At 41.1% G+C, this 24,687-nt stretch overlaps 1 protein-coding gene across 1 annotated transcript; it reads right to left on the reverse strand.

Moving 5' to 3' along the window:
- HAS2 (hyaluronan synthase 2) lies at positions 1 to 24,687 on the reverse strand. The gene is made up of 4 exons (XM_016207750.2): positions 24,120 to 24,687; positions 12,202 to 12,828; positions 3,026 to 3,127; positions 1 to 1,650 (listed from the first exon to the last, which is right to left on the reverse strand). Exons 2-4 carry the CDS (start codon positions 12,826 to 12,828, stop codon positions 721 to 723), a joined length of 1,659 nt encoding a protein of 552 aa, XP_016063236.1. The 5' UTR covers positions 24,120 to 24,687; the 3' UTR covers positions 1 to 720.

The raw sequence follows: 24,687 nt of genomic DNA on the forward strand, positions 1-24,687 counted from the left end.
TAAAGAGAGAAACATTTTATTCTTTCTATCGTGAACAACATCAGTCAACCAAGCTTCACATTTTGAGTAGGTTTTCTAAGTTTGAATTTTTTTCAGAACCTATTTTATTTTTTTTTAAAAAAGGAAGAACAGGTGTATTTTGGCAGAGAAGTAAAATATAGAATATGCAAAATTTGTTTTAAAAATTGGCATACAAAATTTTAAAACACAGTACAATTATATAAAAATACAGCACAGCCAACAGCCTTTAAAATTTCCTTTGGCATTTCATTTGGTAGAATTAAACAGAAAACCTTTCTAAAAAAAAAATTAGCTATCCAACACAGTCCATAAGTTAGGTTCTATATGTTGTAAGAACTTTTCCTTGAGTTTCCAAAATCCTTTTCTTCCATGATAACCCACATAAAGCATGGCTAGTGAGGTATATAGGGCAAAACACTGTTAGGCAGATGTACAGTAAGGAAAAAGTGCATAAACAAAGATTTCTTCCCATTTTCATAGAAATAACAGGTTACATCTGAGTTTCTTCTTGTTGATGCATCGTTTTTACTTTGGCAGGATCAAAATAAACCCATAGAAATGTCTTTGTTCAAGTCCCAGCAGCAGTGATATGTCTCCTGTGGTGGCACTATCCGACGCCACAATACTGTACGGTCCCTACGGGAGCTCAGGTTTTGTCCGTGCCTGCGCGTGTGACTGCGGACGTCAAACAATGTAGGATCATACGTCAAGCACCATGTCATATTGTTGTCCCTTCTTCCGCCTGCCACACTTACTGATGAGAACCACATACAGAGTCAAAAGCATAACCCAATAGCATACATAGAGCAACGTTCCAACAATTAGAACTGTCTGTTTGGATTCTGAGAATGGCTTTTTAGATTCCTTATAAATGGTGAAAATCACACCACCCAGGAGGATTGTAAACCAAACCGAGACTGGAATGAGTCCTATGAAATTAACAACAATGGTTTTCCTTCCAGAGGTGCCCCACCCAGCTTTGTTTATCGTTGCGATCGCAAACATCTTGGCGGGGAGTAAACTTGACATGTACAACACCGAGTAGAGGGACATGAAGACCATGACGATATTTCCTCTAAGGCAGCTGGCAAAGGATGACTTTATGAGACCTACTAACTGCACAGTTAACAAGAAGAGCAGGATGTTCCAAATTTTACCCCGGTAGAAGAGCTGGATTACTGTGGCAATGAGAAAGAAAGGGAAGAATCCAGTGATAACCGCTTCGTAGGTCATCCACAAATGATGTTTATGAAACCACATGGCATTGTACAGCCACTCTCGGAAGTAGGACTTGCTCCAGCGGGTCTGCTGGTTTAACCACCTGAGATACTCGACAGGCGTTTCTGTAAGGCACTTGGATCGAGCCGTGTATTTTGTTGCATAGCCCAGGCTCAGCACTCGGTTCGTTAGGTGCCGGTCATCACCAAAACTGCACTGGCTGCCCATGAACTCTTGATTGTACCAGTCTTCCACAAATTCGTGTAGCAGTGAGTTTCTGTACATCCCCAGAGGTCCACTGATGCACTGGACACACCCAAAGTAAGACTGGCAGGCCCTCTCTATGTTAAAAGCCATCCAGTATCTCACACTGCTGAGGAAGGAGATCCAGGAATCATACTTGTTTAAAATCTGCAGAAAAGAAGAAAAGAGTAAAAGGTAAGCCTTACTTAAAAATGCCAACAGAATCCGTACATCCTGAGGTTACCAGGTAGAGTAAGGTATGTTATTTTGGCATCCTATGTTGGCTTCCTTCCTCTTTTTGACATGATTATATTTTATTAGCTCTGCTTCTGTATTACGAGGTTAATTTGGTAAGTTGTGTGCATGCATGAGGACTTTGTGATGATAATTTTTTTTTCCTACTTCACCCTGTCCTCTTTTTGCTATGCTTTTTGTTCTTGTTCTGTTCTCATAGTGAGATTTTTTTTTTAAGGCGTTAGTTCTTAGTCCCTAATTTCTTCTTCCAGATACTCTTTCCTGCCATCTATGATTTGAAGGTTTTTAAAGCCCTATTGCCTCCTGTTCTGGTTAATTTCCAACTCATCTAATCTTTGGCTATAAATTTTCCTTCTCTTCCTTACTATTTTGCAATGCCAGTGATAAAAGGGTTTGCTTTGGCTTCCCTCCAAAATCTGAATCCTGAAATAATGCTCTATGTAAAGGCTATTCAAAATTATCAGCTTTTTCTTGGCAATATTTCTGAATCCTCTGCCTCTCAATTTTGTTCTGTGTTCATCTAGATTTCACATGCTTCCTTTTTACCACCAGGTTATTTTTTGTCCATTGTAGCACATTTTCATTACCTTCACTACCACCACAAATATACAAAATGAGTTATACAGTAACACAATGCCTAAACTTTAAAAATTCAATGTGCTTTTCACATTTTGCTAAAATCTAATCTCATGTTTCCAAAGAACTCGTTTTAACTTCCCCAGACTTTCGCATATTCATTTTCCCATTCCAATATTTGTTTCACTAATGGTTTCTCCACTGCTAGCAAATAATGTTAGATAAATAATAATTAGTAAAAAATAAGTAATTGGAAAACCTACTTATTAATTAACTGCTCCTTTGTCTTTCTCACTGGTATAAATCTGAGTTGCTGTTTCTCTTTTCTTTGTTTTCCCATTTGGATTTTTTGATCAATCACATATTGGTCAGCTTCTAAAGACATAGGTATATAATAGAGAATCCATCTCCTGCCATACTTTAGTTTATTTGCAAGTAAGTGAACTCCAACAACAGATTACACCAGAACATTAAGTTATGGCTCAAGAACAGAATTCATCAACCACTACAGACATGGATTATACCCCAAGATTAATCAAAGAACACCTAAATTTTTTCACTTGTACAAAAGAGGCAGTATCCTGGTTTCAAGACACATTCTATGTGTAATACCTGGCACAACGTTTGGTGTGTAGTAAACATACATTCAGTGAATCAATGAGTCAAAGTGCTACTAAAGTGACTGAGGCAAGAGTGAAGCCATGCTACACACCTGGACATCTCCCCCGACACCTCCAACCATGGGGTCTTCTTCTAAAACTTTTACCATCTCCACAGATGAGGCTGGGTCAAGCATGGTGTCTGAATCACAGACCTGCAAAGAAGAAAGGAGAAAACGAATTAAAGGAAATAAAGAACTATAAGTATGATTCATACTGCCAAAATTTAGCATATACGTCTTCAGCCTTATTGTCACAAGGCCTCAATAAGCAAACATCATAGTGATGACAGTTTGTTATATCATGGCCAATACAAAGAGCTTGTTTTCCATCAAGTTCGATATTTAAGTTATTGACACTGCTGGACAGAACAGCTGAAGTGATGTTTTAGGTATCTTATAGGTAGGTGGCCAGCTTGTCCCAATTTGCCATGAGGCCCAAGGGGAGGCCCAAGTGGACAGGGTCATAAACAGTACTTTTCTTGCAGTCTGATTTCTGAACCAATTGGGGAAAAAAAGAGTAAGGGAGATGAGAAACCAAAATATCACCTGTATACCCATAAAGCTGGTATAGAGAATAGGCCTGATGCCTGTGGAATGGCAGGCTTCGTAATGATGCTCCCCAGTACACCAGCTATCTATTACAGGCAATAGCATCGAAGGGCGCAGCCTCCTCATGCAGATCCAGTGCATGCTCATTTAAAAGGTATGACAGATGCCTGCTCCTTGGCAATATCCCACTGCCAGGAAAAAGAAAGGAGAAGCTGGGCTGCCCCGGACTTCTTCCACCCTCAATCACTTGTCTTAGAGAGGAAGGGTGAGACAGCTGGGAAAGGCCACTATCTTTGCGGATGGAGCTTCTTCCACATGATCAAAGGAAATCAGAAGTAGGAAAAGTGCTGCCGCCTCTCTATCCCTGAATGATGCTAGTAAACACAGTACTCTTTTCTGGGAAATGCAGCATGGTCCAAATAGATAGCAAGCGATCAGTGTGGACATGTGATAAAATGCACCAGTTTCACAGCCCATCCAAACAATAAACGACATGATTGGCAGAGACTGGGGTATAATCTGCAATTTCCATTATTTTGCCATCAAATCTGGCTATACTGAATGGATTTAATCAAGATTAATTTATTCGTATCAACAGGATCTATCTTTGCAGTTCTCTAAACTGCTTCATAAAAATAGTAGGGATGTGATGTACCAGTTTTGAACAACAACAACAAAAACACGTGGAAAATAATTTAGCTAAGGAATCGCAACAGCTTTAAAAATGTGTCAATTTTACTAACAGCTATTTTTTTCTGAAAATAAAATAAACATGAAGAATGTTGTTGAATACAACAATTTAAATTACTATTGGAATTTATGACTTAAGGGGATATATGGGGCTATCCAGCAGTTATAAAAAGCAAACTTGTCACCTCACTGAACATAAGTATAGCAATTTTAGGGTTAACTTCTGATTTTTTAAATTTTATTTAACATTTAGAAGAACCCATTTTCTAATAAAAATCATTCATTCACTTATTCATTCATTTATTACATTCCACACTTTGGTCCAATATAGTCTCACTTACTTTAGGGGGAAAAAAAATTAGGTAGCAGTTTCAATTTTTTATTGCAGAAAATAGGATTTTGCTAATACTTGGATTTGTACCCAATCATCATGCCTCAGAAGCCTAAACAAACTCCTCCGAGGCAATGTTTCCCCTCTGCCATGCCTTGTCTATCACTGGTTTGTATTGGCTATGAGGAGGGCAGGCCTGTAGGGAGGGTAGAGAAAGGAAGGCAGAAGTCCAGTCCACCTTTAGAATCCAGCATCCTGAGAGCTTAGGGCTACACCCACCTCTATTGACTCAAGCTGGGAAAGGTAAAACCAGAAAGCTAAAATAAGACTAAAAACAACAGGAAGGGGGCAATCTAGAATTAATGTTCAAGTAACTCCGCCTGCTTGTGAGCATAAGCAGACCAAGGCAACTGCCTCTTTGAAATGACTAAACTTAAATCCAACTTATGAGGTTCTGCATATTTCAGTTGGCCCTGCCCCTCCCAGTTTGCAAGAGCAAAGTGCCAGGAGCTCTCAGAGAAAGACTGTTTGCACCGTGAGTTTAACTGTGCTGGGAGGGAAGGCCCTCAGAAATCCCTTGGATAGGAGTTTGTTATGGTGGGTTAAAGAGCCTTAAGAAGTTCCATTTCTGGATGTTATTTGATGATAGAATGCCAACTAAAGAGCCACCATCTATGACAGTCTGTAAAACCATGTATGTTCATGGACCTAATATTATTTTTTTTAGCGTATAAGAGTGTAATTAGGATAGTAGGAACAGGATTTCCAGTTGTCTCCTCACTAATTAATAAAAAGTATATAATTTCATGAATGTTGGTTGCCTATTTAGCTCAAGGCCAGAAGCTGTGGGGGAGGAACACAGGCCAGTGACCTTAACACCACCTGGATAAAAACTACTGGGTATGATATGCACACCGGAAACTGTTAAAGCACAAATCAAAACGACTTTCTGTCCACCCTGAATGTATCACTGTGATTTGTTTCAACCACATGATCACTAGTCATAAGATTTCTAACTAGGAGATGTGAAAATGGAACAAAGTGACCAAATTTTGACTAAAACGAGTGGAAAATGTAAATAAAGACAAAAAAGACATTATTGAGAGGATCCAGCCATCTCATTTATAACCACAAAATCATCAACTAAAGTGCACGAGGCCAGGCCAGTGTGGCTTAGGGGTTGAGCAGCAGCCTATAATCCAGGAGATCACAGTTCAATTCCTGGTCAGGGCACGTGCCCGGGTTGCGGGCTTGATCCCGGGGGATGGGGGGAGGCAGCCAGTCAGTGACTCTCATCAGTGAATGCTTCTATCTCTCTCCCTCTCCCTTCCTCTCAATGAAATAAAAAAAGATATATTTAAAAATAATAATAAAAATAAAGTTTATGAGACCATCTCTCTTCTTCCTTCACTATCCTTGCCAAGAGTTAAACCCGCCTCTTTCCTATCTAGACCAGGAGGTGGCAAACTAAGGTCTGTAGGCCAAGTCCAGCCTGCCACCTGTTTTGATAGGGCCTCTGGGCTAAAAATGTTCTTTACCTTTTTAAATAGTTGAAAAATAAAAAAAAAAGAATATTTTGTAACACATGGAAATTATATGAAAGTCAAATTTCCATGTCCATAAATAAAGTTTTATTGGAACCCAGGCACACTCATTCATTTTTATATTATCTATGGCTGCTTTCACACTAAAACAGCAAAGCTGAATAGTTGCAATAGAGCCCACATGGCCTACAAAGCCTAATATTTACTACCAGGCCTTTACAAGCAAAGTTTGCCTTGGGACTAAAATAATTGGTTGCAGCAGGAGGGTTCACTTTCCTAAAATTAAAAAAATAATAATAATAAGTTAAGATTAAATATGTTCTAAGCCCCAATTTTAATTCTAATAGATTTTTTAAAGGTTGCCTTTATCTCCATGTTATAAATAACAGTAACTGTATAAAAAACGTAAAACATTAATAAATTAGATTTTTTTTTTTCTTTAGCCAAGATTTGCTTAAAGAACAAATGCCCATAGAATCAAGAAGCCTCAATTAAGTCTTGAGTCCTGTGTCTGATTACTTCTATCACCCTGAACAAGCCATTTACCATCATCTTGATACCAGGTGAGGCACAGGCTATAAAAGTACTTTGTAAATTACAAAGGACTGTAGAGAAGTATGCCATTAGCATTAAGTAATGATCTTTCAGTATTTTTACTCCCTAGGTAAATACACACCTAAAGAATCATGACAATCCTTACCACAAATACTTGGCTCAGTAAAGAGAATTTCTAACAGGAACATGGGAATTGATTACATATAGAGAATCTTTTATGTGCCTGGATCTATAATAATAATTAGAGTCTATAAGTGATTAGACTGTAAGTCCATTCCAACTTGTCTCACTGTAATTTGGGTTTCTGACCCAATCCCCAGTCGGGGGCATGTAGGAGGCAGCCCATCAATGTTCTCTCTCATGGGTGTTTCTATCCCTCCCTCTTCCTTTCTCTCTCTCTAAAATCTATAAATAAAAATCTCCTCTAGAAATATTCTACCAAATGCTTTTGAAATTCTAAGACCTAAGTCTAAATCACCTAGCCTCCGTGTTTGCTATACTTTTTATTGATTTTCAGAGAGAGAGAGAAGGGGGAGGGAATGAGAGAGAGAAACATCAATGTGGAAGCAAAACATTGATCAGCTGCCTCCTACACGCTCCCTACCAGGGATCGAGCCTGCAACCCGGGGCATTTGCCCTGACCGGGAAAGAACCAGCAGCCTTTTGGTGGAATCAAACCAGCGACCTTTTGGTGTAGGTGATGAAGCCACTAACCAACTGAGTGACACCTGTCAGGGCAGTTTCGCTTTTTTTTTTTTAAACTGAGGCCCATAGCAAGTAAACAGAGTTGAGTCTAGAATTCACATTTCCCCATTTCTAGTTCGGTGTGCTACTAACCTTATCCTCTAAAACGAAGGATACTACGAGACAGATAACACTCTCAGCATCAGCCCTCAGAATATTTTGGTTGTTTAAGTTTCCTGTTCAGAACAGAACTAATCATATTGTACACAGTGGACTCTCATTACTCACAGTAGCTACTGTTCTACACTTTCTGCAAACACTAAATTAGCAAATACAGAAAAATTGCTTCTAGCAGTACAATAGGGTTAGGTTCCTCCAAGCCTCTGGTCACTACATTTTTGCCTGCTGATCAATACCTAACCTTGTTTTATTCATGTTTAAATACACTATATGAGTCATTAACATCAAATTCAAGGACAACAGCCCTATAAGGCAAGTCTAAACAAAGTCCCTGTAACAATTGCAGCCTTCTTGCTCTTACGAAGGCTAGAGTGTCCTTCAGCACTACGCTTGGGGCTATTTTAAAAAGCTACATCACCACAGAAAAAAAAGCACAAAAATGTGAAAAACATGATATTACACAGACTATAAGGAAGTTACTTGTTTACAGCATAAAAGCTAAAACAAGAAGGCAAAGCATGGTCTTGATAGAGTGAATCAAACTTTTTGCCACTCTGCATGCCTGCAAATGATCTCAAAAGTACTTGCAAACATTAATTTGGGGATGGCAAATAGGTTTCAGTGAGTAGCATAATTTACAAATACAGAAACCATGAATAATGAAGATCAGCTCTTATGAATGATTTAGTCTTTTCTCCTGCTCAAAGGATCTTGGATACTTACAATGCTGCCAAATTAAATTAATAACAAAATTGCTGTCCGGCTGGTATGGATCAGTGGTTGAGTGTCAACCCAGGCATCAAAAGGATGCCAGTTCGATTCCCTGTGAGGGCACATGCCTGGGTTTCAGGCCCAGTCCCCAGTAGGGGGCATGCAGGAGGCAGACAATCAATGTTCTCTCTCATGGGTGTTTCTATCTCTCCCTCTTCCTTTCTCTCTCTCTCAAATCAATAAACATATTTTAAAATAATAATAATAAAATTGCCTCCTATATTTCCCCCTTTAGAAAATGTCCATACTTATTGTACATTTTCTACCTGCTAAATCCCTAATGCACACATCAGGGAATATTGATTTTTCCTTTGTTGCATAGGTGGGGGGCCACTTATGTTGGCCACTTATCCATGTTTGGTGAATGAGTAAAGCAATTATATAATCTAGATATCAGAGGATACTTAAAGTCTTCTGATATTAAGTATAAAAAGCCAAAAAAGTAAATATAATATAATCCCAAAATTGTTCTTAAAATAAGGGAAAAATAGAAAGGTATACACTGGAAAATACTAAATTTGATCATCTATGAGTCATGTATTTGTTACTGATGATTTAATTTTTGCTTTTCTATATTTTTTAAATACACTACCATAAACGTGCTACTTTGGTAAATAAAAAGCTAATATAAATACTATTTTGAAAAGTCAAAGACTTTTGCTCTACCTTAAGCCATATCCAGACAGGTCAGAATATATCCTACACTGGAAAAAGAAAGTTTCCCCAGAAAATACTTAGATTAAAAAGTGAAGAAAATCTTCCTCATTGCCTTTCTCATTTCCTTCATCTTCTTTTCTCACTTTATTATTTGCCTTACTCTGTTTCTCTCCAGCTCTGAAAGCAGCCGCTGGCATCTCAGATGAATTTGCTGCCACACTGGCTTTCTACTAGACTGAAGCTTTCCTCTATACTCCACGTAAGAGTTAATTCTTTGAATGGCTTTAGGGCTGAGACGGTAGTCAGAGAGGCACAGAGATAAACGCTGAGAGAGATGGAAAGGCGGTAATTGATGTAAATAAAGCCTGTTCTGGAGGAGACCAGAGGGAGCTGACCCAGAGATCCCAGGAGTATAGGTAAAAAGGTTAATCTGGAGATAGAAGTGAGGCCAGGTATCCTTGAACCTGTAAGTAGGAGAGGGTAAAAAAGATTATGATAGCTGCTGGGCCGGTGTCCCCGTGCCGGGGTTGTGGGGTGTATCTCTATCCCTGTCCCTTCCCCTCTCTCTAAAATCAATTAAAACATATTTTTTTAAAAACCATCTTGATGGCCTTCAGAACCAGTACTTTTGCTTTTCTCTTTTGTAGGAGGCAAGGTCATCTGTTAGTAGTTAAGCAGGGAGGAGTTTGGGTAGGGAGCTGGGAGAGTGGTGAAGGTATGCAGTAACACGTCATGAGAGCAATAAGAAAGACATCTATCCATTCAAGATCAAGTGAAGAGAGCTGACCAGTGCCAAAGACCCAGCTGCAGCTGGAAACCAACCATTCTGGCCATTTCTCTGCACAGTGAAGCAGTGTTCTCCAGCCGGGTTAGCAAGTATGTGAACAGATGGTCAACTCCTTCCCCAAGCCCCATTTTCTCTGGTGTATTAGCACCTGAACTTTGCTTGCTTCCTTCCTTCCCTCATCAACCTGAACTCCAAGTTTGGGTGTTAATCACTTGTAATGCTTAGTAGCCACCATCCTGCTCCTTTTGCCTTTCTGTGGCTTCTCTTCTGCAACGCTCAGACCCTGGGTCAGTCGGAATGTTAGACTGATAGTATTAGTTTGAACCCTGTGACATTCCCATTGTTAGAGGGCATACATGGTTATCTGTTGGGGAATTTGATGAGGGATGGCAGGATGGAATTCCCTGGCTTCAGAATGCCACAAGGTGCCCCCCACTCCTTCCTATTTGAGCACTTGGAATGGACCAAGAATCCCAGGAGGATTCAGGGCCCAGGTACCAGCTGCTGCTTGGTCAGTCTCTCCAGAAGCTTCAGCCTGAAGTTAAGGCAAGTTCTCTGGGCTGATTAGGGCCCTAGCAGCAAGCCTACTCCAACATTTTACATTGTGTATTATTTTTTCCTGGACAGACACAATGCCAGGTTGTCAAGGATACAAACAAATTCAAAACAAGAATGATGGGAAAAGGGGGTTTGGGAGGAGCAGGTTTTTAAAAAGGAAGAAAATTCACACAATCATGTCTTGATTAGGAATGACAAGTATAGTGATTGTTTTAACTACAATTAAAAGCAAAATATCAACAGATGTTTTCTCATTTTAGGCAGAAAGCATCATTTTTCAAATGCTATGCAAGTTCCCCAGTCATCCCTTCCTTTAAATGGGTCATTTCATCCCTCATCTGGGCCTGAAGTTGCAGTATGTCAGTAGGTATAAAATATCCTTAGTTAGCTGAAATGACCTTAATTGTGAAAGTTCTAGAAATTAGGAGAAACTTGAGGGTGAAACTCTATCTAAACTCCCTAAAAAGAGAGATCAATATGCAGATTGGTATAAACTAAAGAAACACCCCCAAGCTCTTCAGATATTAACCAAAATTAACACTCGTAGCAATTGTCACGTACTATAATTTTTAAGCAAGAGCTACATGATTATATAATATTAACAACTTTTGCTACCTTTGTAACTTTTGTACACTTTAGTTGTATTTTTTGAAATCATTACCTCAAACTCCTTGTGCCCCTTGTGAGATTGGTATATTCTACCCAGAAAGCTGAGTCTCAGGGAAATGGCCCTGGTCAATATGTAGATTCAAATCTTAGTCAACTGACTAAATCCAGTGCCCTAAGCCCTGGCCAGGTAGCTCAGTTGATCAGAGCACTGTTCCAATACACTAAGGTTGTGGGTTCTATCCCAGGTCAAGGAACATACAAGAATCAACCAATGAATGCATAAATAAGTGGAACAAATCGATGTTTCTCTTTTTCACTCTCTCTCCCATTAAGAAAAAAAACAAACAAAACTAATTTAAAGCCAGTGTCCTTTCCTATCCTATTACACATATAAAGGCCACAAGGTATATGATAGATCTTCTGAAACCTAGGGTTGTACTTTTAAGAAAAAAGGAAGACAGTCCCAGTAGATTTCTTAAACCCTAGACATGCCTCCCTTCTCACCATAGCCCAAATCTAGAGCATCCACAGAAATTACACCTAAAACATTCACAGGGACTCTCTGAAGATCCTAAAGAAAAAAACTTCGGTAAGAACTAGGAGAGGAGAAACCCCCCAAGTGAGCAGTCAGGAAATTAACGAGACACAGCCCGTCTAATTTTCATGCGAGCAAACACCATCACAAATGCTTTCAAAGGTCAAGTTGCAGTGAGTGAGGTAATGCTGTTTGGGGAGTGAAATAAACATTGCTTCGGTTTTTCTCAGGGAAGGTTTTTATTTTTTCTCCCTTTTTCATATTTCTTTTCTTTCTGTCTCTTTTCAATCAAAATTGTTCTCATCACCCCCATTTTGCCGGGTCTCTGTGAACACCATTTTATAGCCTTCCTTTGGGCCTGCAGATTTTTTTTTTCCTCAAGACCCTCTGCTCTGCAGACACTATTTTCTTACAAGGCTGGAGATTTTAAGAGTGTGGAAAATGACGTTGGATTTGACTTGGCAGAACCAAGGGGGTCAGAGAAGGGAAGGGGAGAGAAAAGAAGGAAGGGTCTCCTGTTCAAACTAATCTTGATTTCCAACCAACAGCATTGCACAAGCTAAGCATTTTCATAGATAGTCTTAACAGTTTTACAAGGCTTTCCTCCCCCCTCTCTCTTTCAAAATGTGCTTTCAACAGTCTTGCTGTTTTCAAATGAACTGAAAGGGGCACTGTGTTCAGAAGTGACAAGGATGGGCTATAAGCATATGACTGGAGAGATACAAAAGCTGCTTTATTTGAATGTATGTTTGCCCTGGCAGGAATTCGGAAACCTACCTGCACATAATCCACGCTTCGTCCCAGTGCTCTGAAGGCCGTGTACATGACTTCTCTTTTTCCACCCCATTTTTGCATGATGCAAATACTTTTGTTGGACAAAACCAACTGGGTGACATGCTGGGAGCTTTCTTTATGTGACTCCTCTGTCTCACCGGGACCCTTCTCGTGAAAGTTGTTCTTCCAAATATAAGTGGCTGATTTGTCCCTGCCCATGACTTCACTGAAGATGTCCATCATGTAAAGGTCATCTTCCGAGTTCCCATCTATGACCATGACGACTTTAATCCCAGGGTAGGTGAGCCTTTTCACAGATTGCAAACATTTCCGTAAGTAGTCTGGATCTTCTTGATACGCAGCGATGCAAAGAGCAACAGTTTTGTTCAATTTAATGGGGGTTTCTAGGGATTTTTTCATTTTTCGGTGCTCCAAAAAGGCAAACAGGCTTTGGATGATGAGGTGTGATGCTAAAAAGGCACCATACAGTCCAAAAGAGAAATAGTAATTATCTGTTTGGATAAACTGGTAGCCAACAATATAAGCAGCTGTGATTCCAAGGAGGAGAGAGACTCCAAAAAGTGTGGTTCCAATTATTCTCAGGATACATAGAAACCTCTCACAATGCATCTGTAATATAATCAAAGATACTCTTGGTTAATGACTCTGGTTCCAAACCTGTTGTATACAGTTATCATTGGTTGAGCATTGGACTAGGAGCATTCAGGAGTTCTAACCTGGAGTTTCTCACTAACTAGCTATGTGACTTTCTGCATCTCAGTTTGCCCATCTGCAGAGTGGGAATATGAGGATGTCCTTCTATGATGCCTTAGAGGGCTGTTTCAAGAATCAGGTGACATGAAGGCACATCACAATATTGAAAAACATGTGTGAAACAAATACATGGAAGCATTATTTTTAGTGTGTTAGTTAGATCATTTGTCTAAGGTTGCACTCTATGTATGTCATCAGAGCTAGGTGTGGAACCTAAATTTCCTAGCGAGCGAGGTCATATTTCTTCCTACACCATGTTCTCATCTTATCCCCAATACTGTCCAGTGAAAAATCCAAAAGAGGTTTTGCTAAATTGCTCATGTGTTATTTCATCCCATCTCGAGTACAAATCCCTCAGCTCACACCCTCTCCATGCAGCCAGCTGAGGTTGGTGAGCAGGATATCTCCCTGGATTCTAGTATTGGTTCTTCCATCAACTAGCTGTATAACCTTTAGAGAGTCACTTTACCTCTCTGGGACCCAGTGGTTTTTAAATCTGTTAAGTGAGGGGGTTTGGACTCAATTCTTTCCAAACTCTCTATTGACATTAAAAATGCTTTGTGGTCAAGAAGAAAAAAAAAGCTTCATCCCTAGGTGTCTTGCAGATACCTATCAAAGCCCTTGTAATTCTGCATCGCATTCCTTTGTTCAGATGGCTATCTCCTCCACCTGTCATCACTAACACCAGATGGGGATCAGGAACCTGACTGGAACACAGTAAGCACACAATAAATATTTGTAGAAATAAATCATAAATTAAAGAAATAGCATCACGCTTAATTTCAACAGTTAAGTTTCAGATCCCCTTAAAAGCTATAACACAATAGACCTGAAACACATTTCATCTTTTAATAGCCAATTTTGTACTCCTCCCTAGAGTTTGTGTATCTCCTGGTTAAGGCTGGAACAATTAGAGTATAGGTGGGCCATTTTCTGTGTTTCCCACGGCAGCTTCAAGCCTGAGCACAGAAGACGTGCTTCATAGACCTTTTCATTTCTTTTCTCTTGTTGAGTTTCTGGAACCAATTCCAATGTGTGTGGGGGAGGAGGTTGCCCACATACCCAATGAACAATACTCTGGTCACCACCAGCTGGGTGTCCTATAATTTAACTCAATTCTGACCACAGGTTAAAGGTTCAGTCCCACACGACTGCCCTCCATCCCCCAACCTTCAGATCCCAGTCCCAAGCTCAGGTAGTAATTTGTACTTCTATTAATCAGAGGTTCCCTAGACCCCCTCCTTGAGTTTGATTAATTTGCTAGAGCAGCTCACAGAGCTCAAAGAATCCATTTACTCACCACATTACCAGTTTATCACAGAAGGATGTAACTCAGAAACTCTTCCAAGAATGAACTATAATGAGGAACTGATATAAATGTACTGTCTCCATCTTCAGTCATTCACACCAACTTCAAGGTTTTTGTTTTGTTTACATATAATTACTGCTTAATCTTTTTCTTTAATTCAACTAGTCTTTGAAAGCTAAGTAAATTTATTATAAATGGAAACTTAGGCTAAGCAATTACCTCTGCAAAGCCTCTTGTTGGATATGTTATCTATACTTTCCAATTCCACATTAAGACTTAAAATTGCATGTCCACATAACATTCAATTATCTTGTATTATTATCTTGGTTGTCCCTAGTTGTGTGGCCACCACATTGCTCTCAGCTCCAAGAGGCACCATTCACATTCTAGTCCCTGTGGTCATACCCCGACGTGGTCCTGAGTGGACCTGCCTTATACTTTTGGAAAACTTCAGTGTGGCTGCTCACCAATTGTGTTTCCTCCTTTGGAGCACAGACTGCTTGATGCGGCCATGGTGTTCCAGCCTTTGGAAATTGGAGATGGGTCCCTTCCGCTAGGGACTTTTAAGAGACAGTGGGCATCCTATAATCTCTTTTCCTTCCACCGGCTGATACTCATACCAGCAAGGTCCTAGGGAACTGCACAGCCCAAAGAGAGAGAGAACATGGTCCTTGAACTGCCAAATGGAAGAAGCCAGACACCAATCAGGAATAACTGCCTTGGGGCCTTATGATATCAAGAAATAATTTGAGTTTTTGTTTGTTTACCCACTTTGAATTTGGGGTTTAGCTCACCCTAAGAATATAACCAAGGCCATGCAATGCTGCCTGGATACCAGGATTCGAGCCTGTGGACATTACTTTCCTTTGTTAAATACAGGTGATGGTACTTGTACTTGTCCATGACCCTGCACCAGGCTGCACTGAGGAGCAAAATCAAAGTGTTTGTATGAGTGGTTTTTAAAAATGCAATGCATTTTAAAGTACTCGGCTAACAAGGAAGCTAAAATAAACGAACGAATGTGTGTTCTACTTCTAGCACTTCTATGGACACCATAATGTGTAACATGTGAGCCTGATAGAGGTAATCACAACACAAATGGAGAGTTCAAGCTGCTGGGGAATGGTGAACTGCCCAGTTTTCAGGGAAAGGCAAGAGAGCACAGCATCCCTTGCTAATTAAAACAGCTGTTGGGATGCTTAAAACTCCCAAAGGGTGCATTAGCCAATGTGGAAAGGTGCTGGGAGCACCAGACTTGGAACCTGTCCGTTTCCAAGACGTGAGTCATTCGCACAAGAGTGAAACATTTCAAGGGGACTAAAGCCCTCTGCCAGGGAGAAGCTGAAGTGTGTTTCACTTGTGTTTAAAATCACCATAGCCAGCAAAAGAACTGCCTGCTATTCTTTTTCCATTATTCACATTTTCCTTGCTTTTATCAGCACACGTGGATGGGGAGAGTGTTGGCAAAGCATCTGCTGGCCACAGCTGAAGTGGGAACACCGTCTGACATTACAGGAGTCCACAGAATGTCCTTTTGAAGCCTGGGAAAAGTTGCGGGTGACTTGCAGCAATGTGGCTAGAACTGAACCTTTCTGTTTCCGCGAGGTGCCTCATTGTTGCCTTGAGTGACACACGCAGCATCTCAGTCCAGGCCAAAGGGCAACAGGCACATTTCAGAGGCAGCTTGACTGAGGGAATAGGTTGATCTCAGGGAGTGACATACAGGATGTGTTTCTTTATAATTTCCCCTGGGTGATTTCATAGATATGGGCACCATATGTGTGAGACTTTCTGAGACAATCCCCAATTCAAATACTCCATTTCATAAGCAAACTTTCCTTGTCAGACATATGGCTTTATTGTTAAATTGGAAAATCTGGTTAGTTTCACCCTAGATCATAAGAGCTGACTGCTAGATAAAAAGATGATTTAGAAATCCACCTTCCATAAATATTTAAAACATAAAAGTTGGATTGTTTTGCCCAGTATCAGACTTTAGCCTATTCATTAATAACTTTTTAAATACAGGAATTGGTGCATGGGACGATGCTCAGCCAACTAAGCCACACTGGCCAGGCGCCTATTCATTAATTTTTAAGTTGCTATTGGATTTAATAACGATTATTTACTAAGTACTATTCTTTCAGAATTCTAAGCCAAACCAAGTGTTCAAGAATGGCTTAATGCACCATAATTTAAACTCCATAAAGCCAGTATTTTTTTATATTTGTTTTCACTAATGTATTCCAAGGTCATAAACCTGGGTTATATTTTTTATATATATTTACTGAATACCAACCTGGCTTATGATTGCTATTCAGTAAATATGTGCTAAATGAATAGATGTAAATTCATCAATGTCATATTGGCATCACTGTTATGTAAGCTAATATTCATTCATCATTTATTAAGTTCTAGGCTGTAGGGCAGCTTTTGTTTTGTTGAATAGCATGATCCTATTTAAATCTTAAGAACTTTAAGTGGTAAATGTATAGTTAATCTTGTGTTACAAATGACATATACATATGACAAGGAAATCAAGACTGAGTATTTAAGTAACTTGCTCAAACTCACAAAACCAGGAGTAGGATTCCCCCCCAGTGGCATAATGCCAGGTTATAAGATTTGAACCCTCATGACAAAACAGGCAGCACCCTTTTTTTTCTGGCTAATAAAACATGTTATATAAGAAAAGATTAGAAAAGAACTTTGAAAACTATTTTCCTGCTGTTAGGAAAATGAGGAATTGACATGAACTCAGGCACAGACACAAAACTAGCCAATCATCAGATATCTGGGCTCACATACGTCCCTATGTACAGCCAAAAGGACATGAAATGAGGCTGGCACAAAGGAAGCTGATGGTTCCATCTATGTAATAGCAGTGTTGCCAAAACCCTGTTTTAGGATAAGAAAGGCACTCCTGTTTCATGGAAACAGGATATAAGCCTTGATGTTAGCTTATACACCTCAAGTGGATGTCTATAGGTCATTGGGCATCAGAGCCTTTTTCTGCCCCTTGACCTCCGTGTGTTAAGCAGAGGGCAAATGCTGCCTGAGAGTAACAGCTGCTCTCCCTGCCCTAGTGGAGTGGTAAGAACTGAGTTCCCATAGCTTTCATAAAGTGGTCCTTTTGTTTTGGATCTGGGAGAAGTTGAAGTGATTCAGATTAGTGGAATCATCATCCGGGAAAGGCTGTAGACTTTAGTCCAAAAGATACCTCTTCTGAGAGGTCCTAGCTTACCACTCTCAACTAACTTCTCCAATCTGCCCTCTCTTCACTCCCTGTCACTGCCTCTCCCCTGACACTCTTTGATTTTCTAAATGGCACCATGTGCACTCTATGGTTATACGGATGTGTGTGTCTCAATCAACTGTGCACTCCTGTACAGAAAAAAAAAAAAATACAACACAGGTTCTGGCACATAGTAGGTACTCAATAATACATTCTGAATAAATGAGTAAGTCCATTGGGACTCAGGCAGCCAATGCAGACTGACAGAGCACAGGTTCCTCCCCAATCTTTGGGGCAGTGTATATATGCTGAACCGCTAAAAGGTACCCTTCAGCATCCAGCAGTTATTTATTTCTCTCTCAGCTATCTAAAGATAATTGTTATCTGTGTGGAAGGGGGGAAGAGGGGAAGGATACCAGACCTGTTCTAGGATACCTTTGGAAAACAAAGTTAGAAAAGGCAAGTGGAAGGAAACAAAAAACTTGAAAAGACATATGCACCCTCATGTTCATTGCAGCATTATTTACAACAGCCAAGATATGGAAACCACTTAAGTGTCCAGGGATGGATGAATGGGATAAAGAGACTGTTGTGTGCACATATGTACATAATGGAATATTATTTAGCCACTAAAAAATAATGCAATCTTGCCAATTATGGCAGCATGGATGGACTTTGAGGGCACTATACTGAGTGAAATGGGTCAGACAGGGAAGGACAGATACTGTGTGATCTCTTTTATATGTGGAACCAAATAAAAAAATAAAAATAAATAAATAAATAAATAACCAAGGTCGTATATATAGAAATGGGTGAACTGGTTTTTATTGTTTTTAGCTTAAATAAATTGAAAGAAAAAAATCATAATATCCTTATGATATGATTAGAAAATTATCTTTGCATCTATATTCTGAAATAATAATAATCACTATTTATTGAACAGTTTCTATATACCAGGCACCTTGGTAAGCACTTCTATACATTTCATTTCATCTCCACAGCAAACCTGGGAGTAGAAAACTAAGGCTCAGATAAAAATACACAACTGCTTAATGGTAGACTGATATTCACATCAAGGATTATTTGCCCCTGGAGACTATAATCTTGACCGCTACACCTTATTACATCTTTTAATAAAAATATGCTTACAAATGTGAAAGATGATACCAGTTTACTAGCTCTGGACAGAAGTGATTTCCTCCAAGTTTCTGGGAAATGGGGAAACTAAAGTTTGCTTTGTTAGGTAGCAGAAATACAGAAATCCTAAATTATCTTTTCAATTTTTTTTATTGTCCAAAGTGCCAAATAATAGGTACTTAATGAGAATTAAATCTTAACTTGTTGAATCCCGTCTTCAGTGTTAAATGAGATTAACTTAATGACTCTCCCTTGAGATAGTGTAAATATCTAGCAGACTTCAGTTTCTTGTTCTAGAATTCAAAGATCATTTGGTTCTGCTAGAGTACTTGTTCCCCACAGTGGGGATGGGGGATTTCTTGGGGCAGTTAACAACCCTCTGTAATGTAACTAGAGGAACGGTTGTAAGAAAGAATACGCCCTGGCTAGTGTGTCTCAGTTGGTTGGGTGTCTCCTGCGCTGAAAGGTTGCCCATTCCATTCCTGGTCAGGGTATATGCCAGGGTTTCAAGCTGAATCCCAGGAAGGGGCGTGTAGAAGGCAGCAGATCAATGTTTCGCTCTCACATTGATGTTTCTCTCTCTCCCTCTCCCGTCCTCTCTCTCTGAAAACCAATAAAAAAATTTTTTTTTTTAAATAGACAAATATAACCTCAGACATAAATTCCCCAATTATTTTTCAAAACTGACATTTCTCATCCCTCCTTCACTATCTTACCATCTTTGGTAAGTTTTGTTTTTTTTTTAATATTTCAGCATGATCCTTCAAGATAACTTTCTATTAAGCAACTGTCTTGCACATATGCATTATAGACATTTGCAGTAAACTAATTTAAATAACTGGTCACAAGATTTATTTTTTCTAACAGAAAAATAAAGTATTAAGTAAAACTATAAATTTTTTATTCATTCATGCCCAATTTTAAGTTCTAGGTAAAACTTAGAACAAAATTCTTACCTTACTTTGAAATCTATACCTTTCAGTCGGATACTAAATTGTCCATAAGTCTAAAGGTTGAATTCGGGTATGAGAGGGAGGGATGATTAATGTAGGAGAAATCAGAGACTAAAGTCTAAGGTATATTTGATTACTTACTTAGATCAAGAAAACCAATGATGTTATGCAGGCCTCCTTCCAAGTAAATCTCACCCAGATCAGAGTCAGTACAGATTTAAAAGTCCAGAAATCAGAATTCCCAGTTAAGATAAATGAAGCAACTAAGCCTGACCTATGGAAAGAGTGCACTCTGATTCCCATGCTATGGGCTTTGAAGTTGGCCTTTTTTTCTCCAGCCCCACTGCAGTTATCCCAGCAGAGACCCTGGAGCCGAGCTTGCAGGGTTCAGCAATAGCCTTTCAAAGGCCTTGTCCTCCACAGCTGTGTCTGGATCCACAGCTTTAAGTTTCAGATTTATTTTCATTTGCATTGCCAATATTGATCAATTAATCCTAGGATGCCAATACTCCCAACTGCCCTATATGGCAAAGGGGTAAGTTATAAAAAGGCTTGAGATGGAATCTTAATTCTATGTTTCTCCATTGGCTCTTGGGCACTATTTCTATAGATCAAAATCCTATGTGGCCACATGTACCACAAATGTTAAGTCTCTTCATGATCTCTTTCCTGATCTCTCTCAATCAAAATGATTTGTCCTCAACTTGAGCCCCCATAAAACTTGACTAATCCAGCTGTGGCATGTCCACTTCAAGAGCATTATATTTACTATTCCTTGGATTAAATTTCATCCACACTCCTTGCTAACACTGTGACTTTGAGTGAGTTGTTTAATCATTCTGGGCAAGGCTCCTTTATAAAATTTTCTTTGGAGGCGAGAGGTACGGAGCAGGGGAATAGATATAATGTATGTAAAGTGCCTAACAGTGACTGAGATGTATAATATTAGACATGAGGCCAACAGTAGCTATTATTTTACATTTCTTATGGGTCATCTCATATTCTGCCTTACACTATGGTTATTTAAATATTTTTTTGTACAATGAGTTCCATTAAGATGTGGGCTGCATCTTATCAACGTGCAGTGCAGATGTGTGTATTTAAGAGGCATTCATTCATAAATATTTCTTTAATTTAAATAAAATATTTAATAATATGGCCTCATTATATTTATTTTGACTCATATATGAGTAACAGTCTTCTAGATTGTGGGCAAGGCAGTATATGTAGTGTCCACATAGGTGACATTCAAAATAGACTTGAATAACTTAAGGTGCATGCAATGGGGTGGTACTCTATGCAGACTGCTGCTAGACAGTAAAGGATTAAGACCAAGCTGGGGTGATGGAAGTGATTTTTCTACAGGGAGCTGTCCCCCCATTCAGCTGTCATATCAGCTGCCACTGGCTCTGTCCTTGCAACCTCTTAGTGAAGCACAGCCTGGGTGTGCATGGATAAAAAAAGAGGACCCAGAAAGGGACAGTGGGGTTTATGCTCTATTCTCCAATTTCATTAACTCATTCCCCTCCATATCATGCAAAAGTCAGGAAGCTAATAATGTAACAATATTTATTTTAGATTAAAAATGTAACTGTGTAATATAACTTTTTGCCAAAGGGGGTCTACACATTGATCCATAGATAAGGGCTTTCCCCACAGTGTCAATAGAAAATAAACCAGTGAAAAATTCACGAAAAAATTTATTTTGAAAGTAATCTTAGTTGGCAAGGAAACCATGTGTGAAAAAGTGTTCATGAAATTCAATAGTGTGGGGTATTCTATAGACTGACTTAACAAAAACAATTACACAATCTGACTTCCTATTCATTCATTGCACAATTCCTGTTACCCAGGAAGTTACCTGACTACATATCTGTGCTTTGTGGAGTGTCACTCAAATTTGATACTAGTCACTGATTTTCACCTTGGATTTCTATAAGCTACACGTAACTCTCATAAAGTAAAGATTTCGTTCAGCCCTGGCCGATGCGGCTCAGTTGGTTGAGCGTGGTCCCACGCACTGAGGGATCCCCGGCTGATTCCCTGTCGGGGCATATGCTGGGGTTGGGGGGTACGGCAGCCCACGGATGTTTCTCTCACATTGATGTTTTTCTCTCTCCCTCTCCCTTCCTCTCTTTCTAAAATCAATAAAAAACATTTAAAAGGGAAAGGAAGTAATAATAATAATAAAGTAAGGATTTAGTTCTAAGTGCAATACAAGCAACTCAGGTAATAAATGTTTATCAATATATCTACAATACATTTTTCTATTTACCCCACTCAGGTAATATAGAAATTAAAAAAGAAATGAATGAGTGATGATATCCTAATTGCAATCCTATAATCCAGAAATGTCTGCTTAAAATTCTAAAATCATTTGTTCCAAATTGCATACACAACATAATATACTTACTAAAATGGGTACTTTAAAGAGTTAAACTTTTATTGAAAATGTAAACAAATAGCCAAAATACTAGGAAAACCTTTAAAGGATTATGATGGGGATTAAAATACCTGGGTTGTATAAGTAATCAATCTTATTTCGACTTTTAAAAAATGCAGTGAAAACTAACATAATGAATGCCTCAACTTGCACACATTGGCAGGGAAAAGTTTAGAATTTAGAGTTCTTTTCGACCCTATTTTGCAAAATTTTAAATTGCATCTACAAATAATTTGATGGGCATGTAGATTTTTGTTCCAGCCAATGCTATGTAAATAAACATTTTATTTTTTAACATTTAATCACTGGCACGTCTGAATGTGTTGACTTTTAAAGTTTTGTTAAAATGACTTTAAAAGTCATAATCCCGTTTAATACCTCTCACTGTACATTATCATGTGCCCTGACTGCCCCGAGAAATCCGCGGGAGGGAAAAAGAAACAAGTCTGCAGGGGGCAGGGAGGTTGTTCAGCCTCTTATCAACCGCCTCACTCGTCAGCAAAACAAAACTACCCACTTCCCTCGCTTTAGCCCTGAGCCGCGAGTCTATATGCACTTAGGCCTTGAGTTCGGGGAAGCCCTTCCGCGGCCAATCAGGGCTCCCCTGTCTATTGCGTCACACCTCCCCCCGGGGCGTGACGTCAAAGGCAATCCCAGGCCGGCCACGTGGGTTGGAGGAGTGCGGCGTTTCTGGGCAGCTGCCGGGGAGACACCGCGGCCTCGGTCCCCAGGGGTGGAGGCGCGCAGGGGGGCCGGGAGGCGCGGGGCGCGGGCGCTCGGGATGCAGGGCGCGGCCGGGGGAGCTGGCACCCCGGCTGTGTAACAGGAGCCGGGCCTGCGGGCCTCCTCCCCGGCGCCGCCTCTCGGCTCCCAGCCCTCCAGCCAGCCTTAATGACGCTTTCAGCGCCGTTTCCGCGGCCGGGGGAAGGAGCCTCCCGTCCTCGGCGCTCTCACCCGCGCACAGACCCTCCTTTCAGACCCGCCTCCCGTTCACAGGTTCCCTTTCGGAGCCCGGGTTCGCGCTGGGCGGGAACCGGCGTGACGAATTCCGCCCGAGGTGCGGATGATCCATCCCGACCCGGCCTCTGGCTCGCCTCCCGCCTTCGCCCCCGGCGCTCGCTGACCCCCGCCCGCACCCCCGCGCTGGGCGCTCGGCGCTGCGCCCCCCAAGCCTCCCACCCGGCCGTGCCCCCCGCGCGCAGCTGCCGAAAGAAGCTCCAGCGTGCTCGGTGCCACGTCGGAACTGGCTCCCTGAACGCTGCCCGCGCGCCACGCGCCGTCCCCGGGCTCGCCCGGCCCCGGTCGGCCGGCAGGCGGGCGGGCGCGGAGGGGAAGGTCGGGGGCAGCCGCCGCTCGCGCCCCGGACCCCGGCCTGAGTCAGGCCTCCGGAGCGGGCTGAGCCTGGACAGACCCCGCCTGACACTCTAATGGGGTGCGGGGTGTGCAAAGGAGGGGAGGCTGGGGAGAGGGGGGAGTGGCCAAGGGAGGCCGGTAGCAGCCAGGAGGTGGGGAAGGACCCTCCTTCCAGGGGTCCCAGTTAGGAGCCCCGATCGCTTTAACCCCTTGCATTACAAGTAAGAGGCGGGCTTCCCACTTTGGGAAGTGAAGTCCCAGGGTCCCTCTCCCCACATCGGGCGGGTGGGAAAAAGAAGAAGCGGGATGGGAAGGAGAGGAGGGCGGCTGCGTGGAGTACGCTTCCCCTGCTCAGTGGAAATTCTGGTTCCTAACGCGGGAGCCCCTCGGCGCCGGAGGATGCGGATGGAAAGCACATCCCGGGGCGCGCAGTCCTCGCCGGCCCGGAGGCTACCTGTGCCCCGGGGCAGCGGGCTTCTGGGGAGCGCCGCGGGGATGGGAAAAGACAGTGTTGCTCACAAGCCTGACAGTTATCTGCAGTACCCACCGGCTTTTGGTCTGTTGGAAATTTTCAGAACTCAAACTTTCCTGCCGAATACTGACTATAAAGATTTTTTTTTTTTTTTTTTTTTTAACACTGATGTGGATCATTTCTTCCCTCCCCCTGCCCTTTTCCAGGACCCTCCGCCTTCACCCAGCCGCGCCAGGGGAACGTACCTTGTTCAGCTCTTGGTCATAAAGTTGTCCTCAGCCTGTCTGTGTGGTCCCGGAGGGCCGGTGGCGGGCAGTTTCCAAAATTGAGGTAATAAGAGATCAGATGAATTTGAGACGGCCGGCCAAAAAAAATAAAAAATTTAAAAACAACATTTAAAGAAAGGTGGGGGAGTCTTAAAGGTTTGCTTCTCCCCCACTTTAAAAGAAAAAGAAAAGTAAAAACACCACTATTCTCTGATATTTCCGTTGCGCTTAAGTCTCCTGGTTCTTAAAAGAAAAATTGGTACTTTGAAAATAAATTAATTTTTAAATTTTTATTATTATTCTTTTTGCTCCAGTCTTTCTCCCCTGATATCGGAAAGTCTCTTCTCTTTTCCGTATATATATATATAAAAAGACCGGTGAAGCCTCAGCAGAACCCAGGAAGCGCAGAATCAGGAGAGTCTTTGGCTGGGGCTGGTTCAAGTCCCCGGTTCAATGGGCTGCTGGAAGCCAGGGCTGGGTAATTCTTTCCAGACGTCCTGACTTCTCCTTCCTCGCAGTTGTTGCCTTTCTGCCTCCTCCAACTTAA

This window comes from Miniopterus natalensis, chromosome 16 (assembly GCF_054644295.1).
Source record: "Miniopterus natalensis isolate mMinNat1 chromosome 16, mMinNat1.hap1, whole genome shotgun sequence".
In the NCBI taxonomy this organism is placed as follows: Eukaryota; Metazoa; Chordata; class Mammalia; order Chiroptera; family Miniopteridae; genus Miniopterus; species Miniopterus natalensis.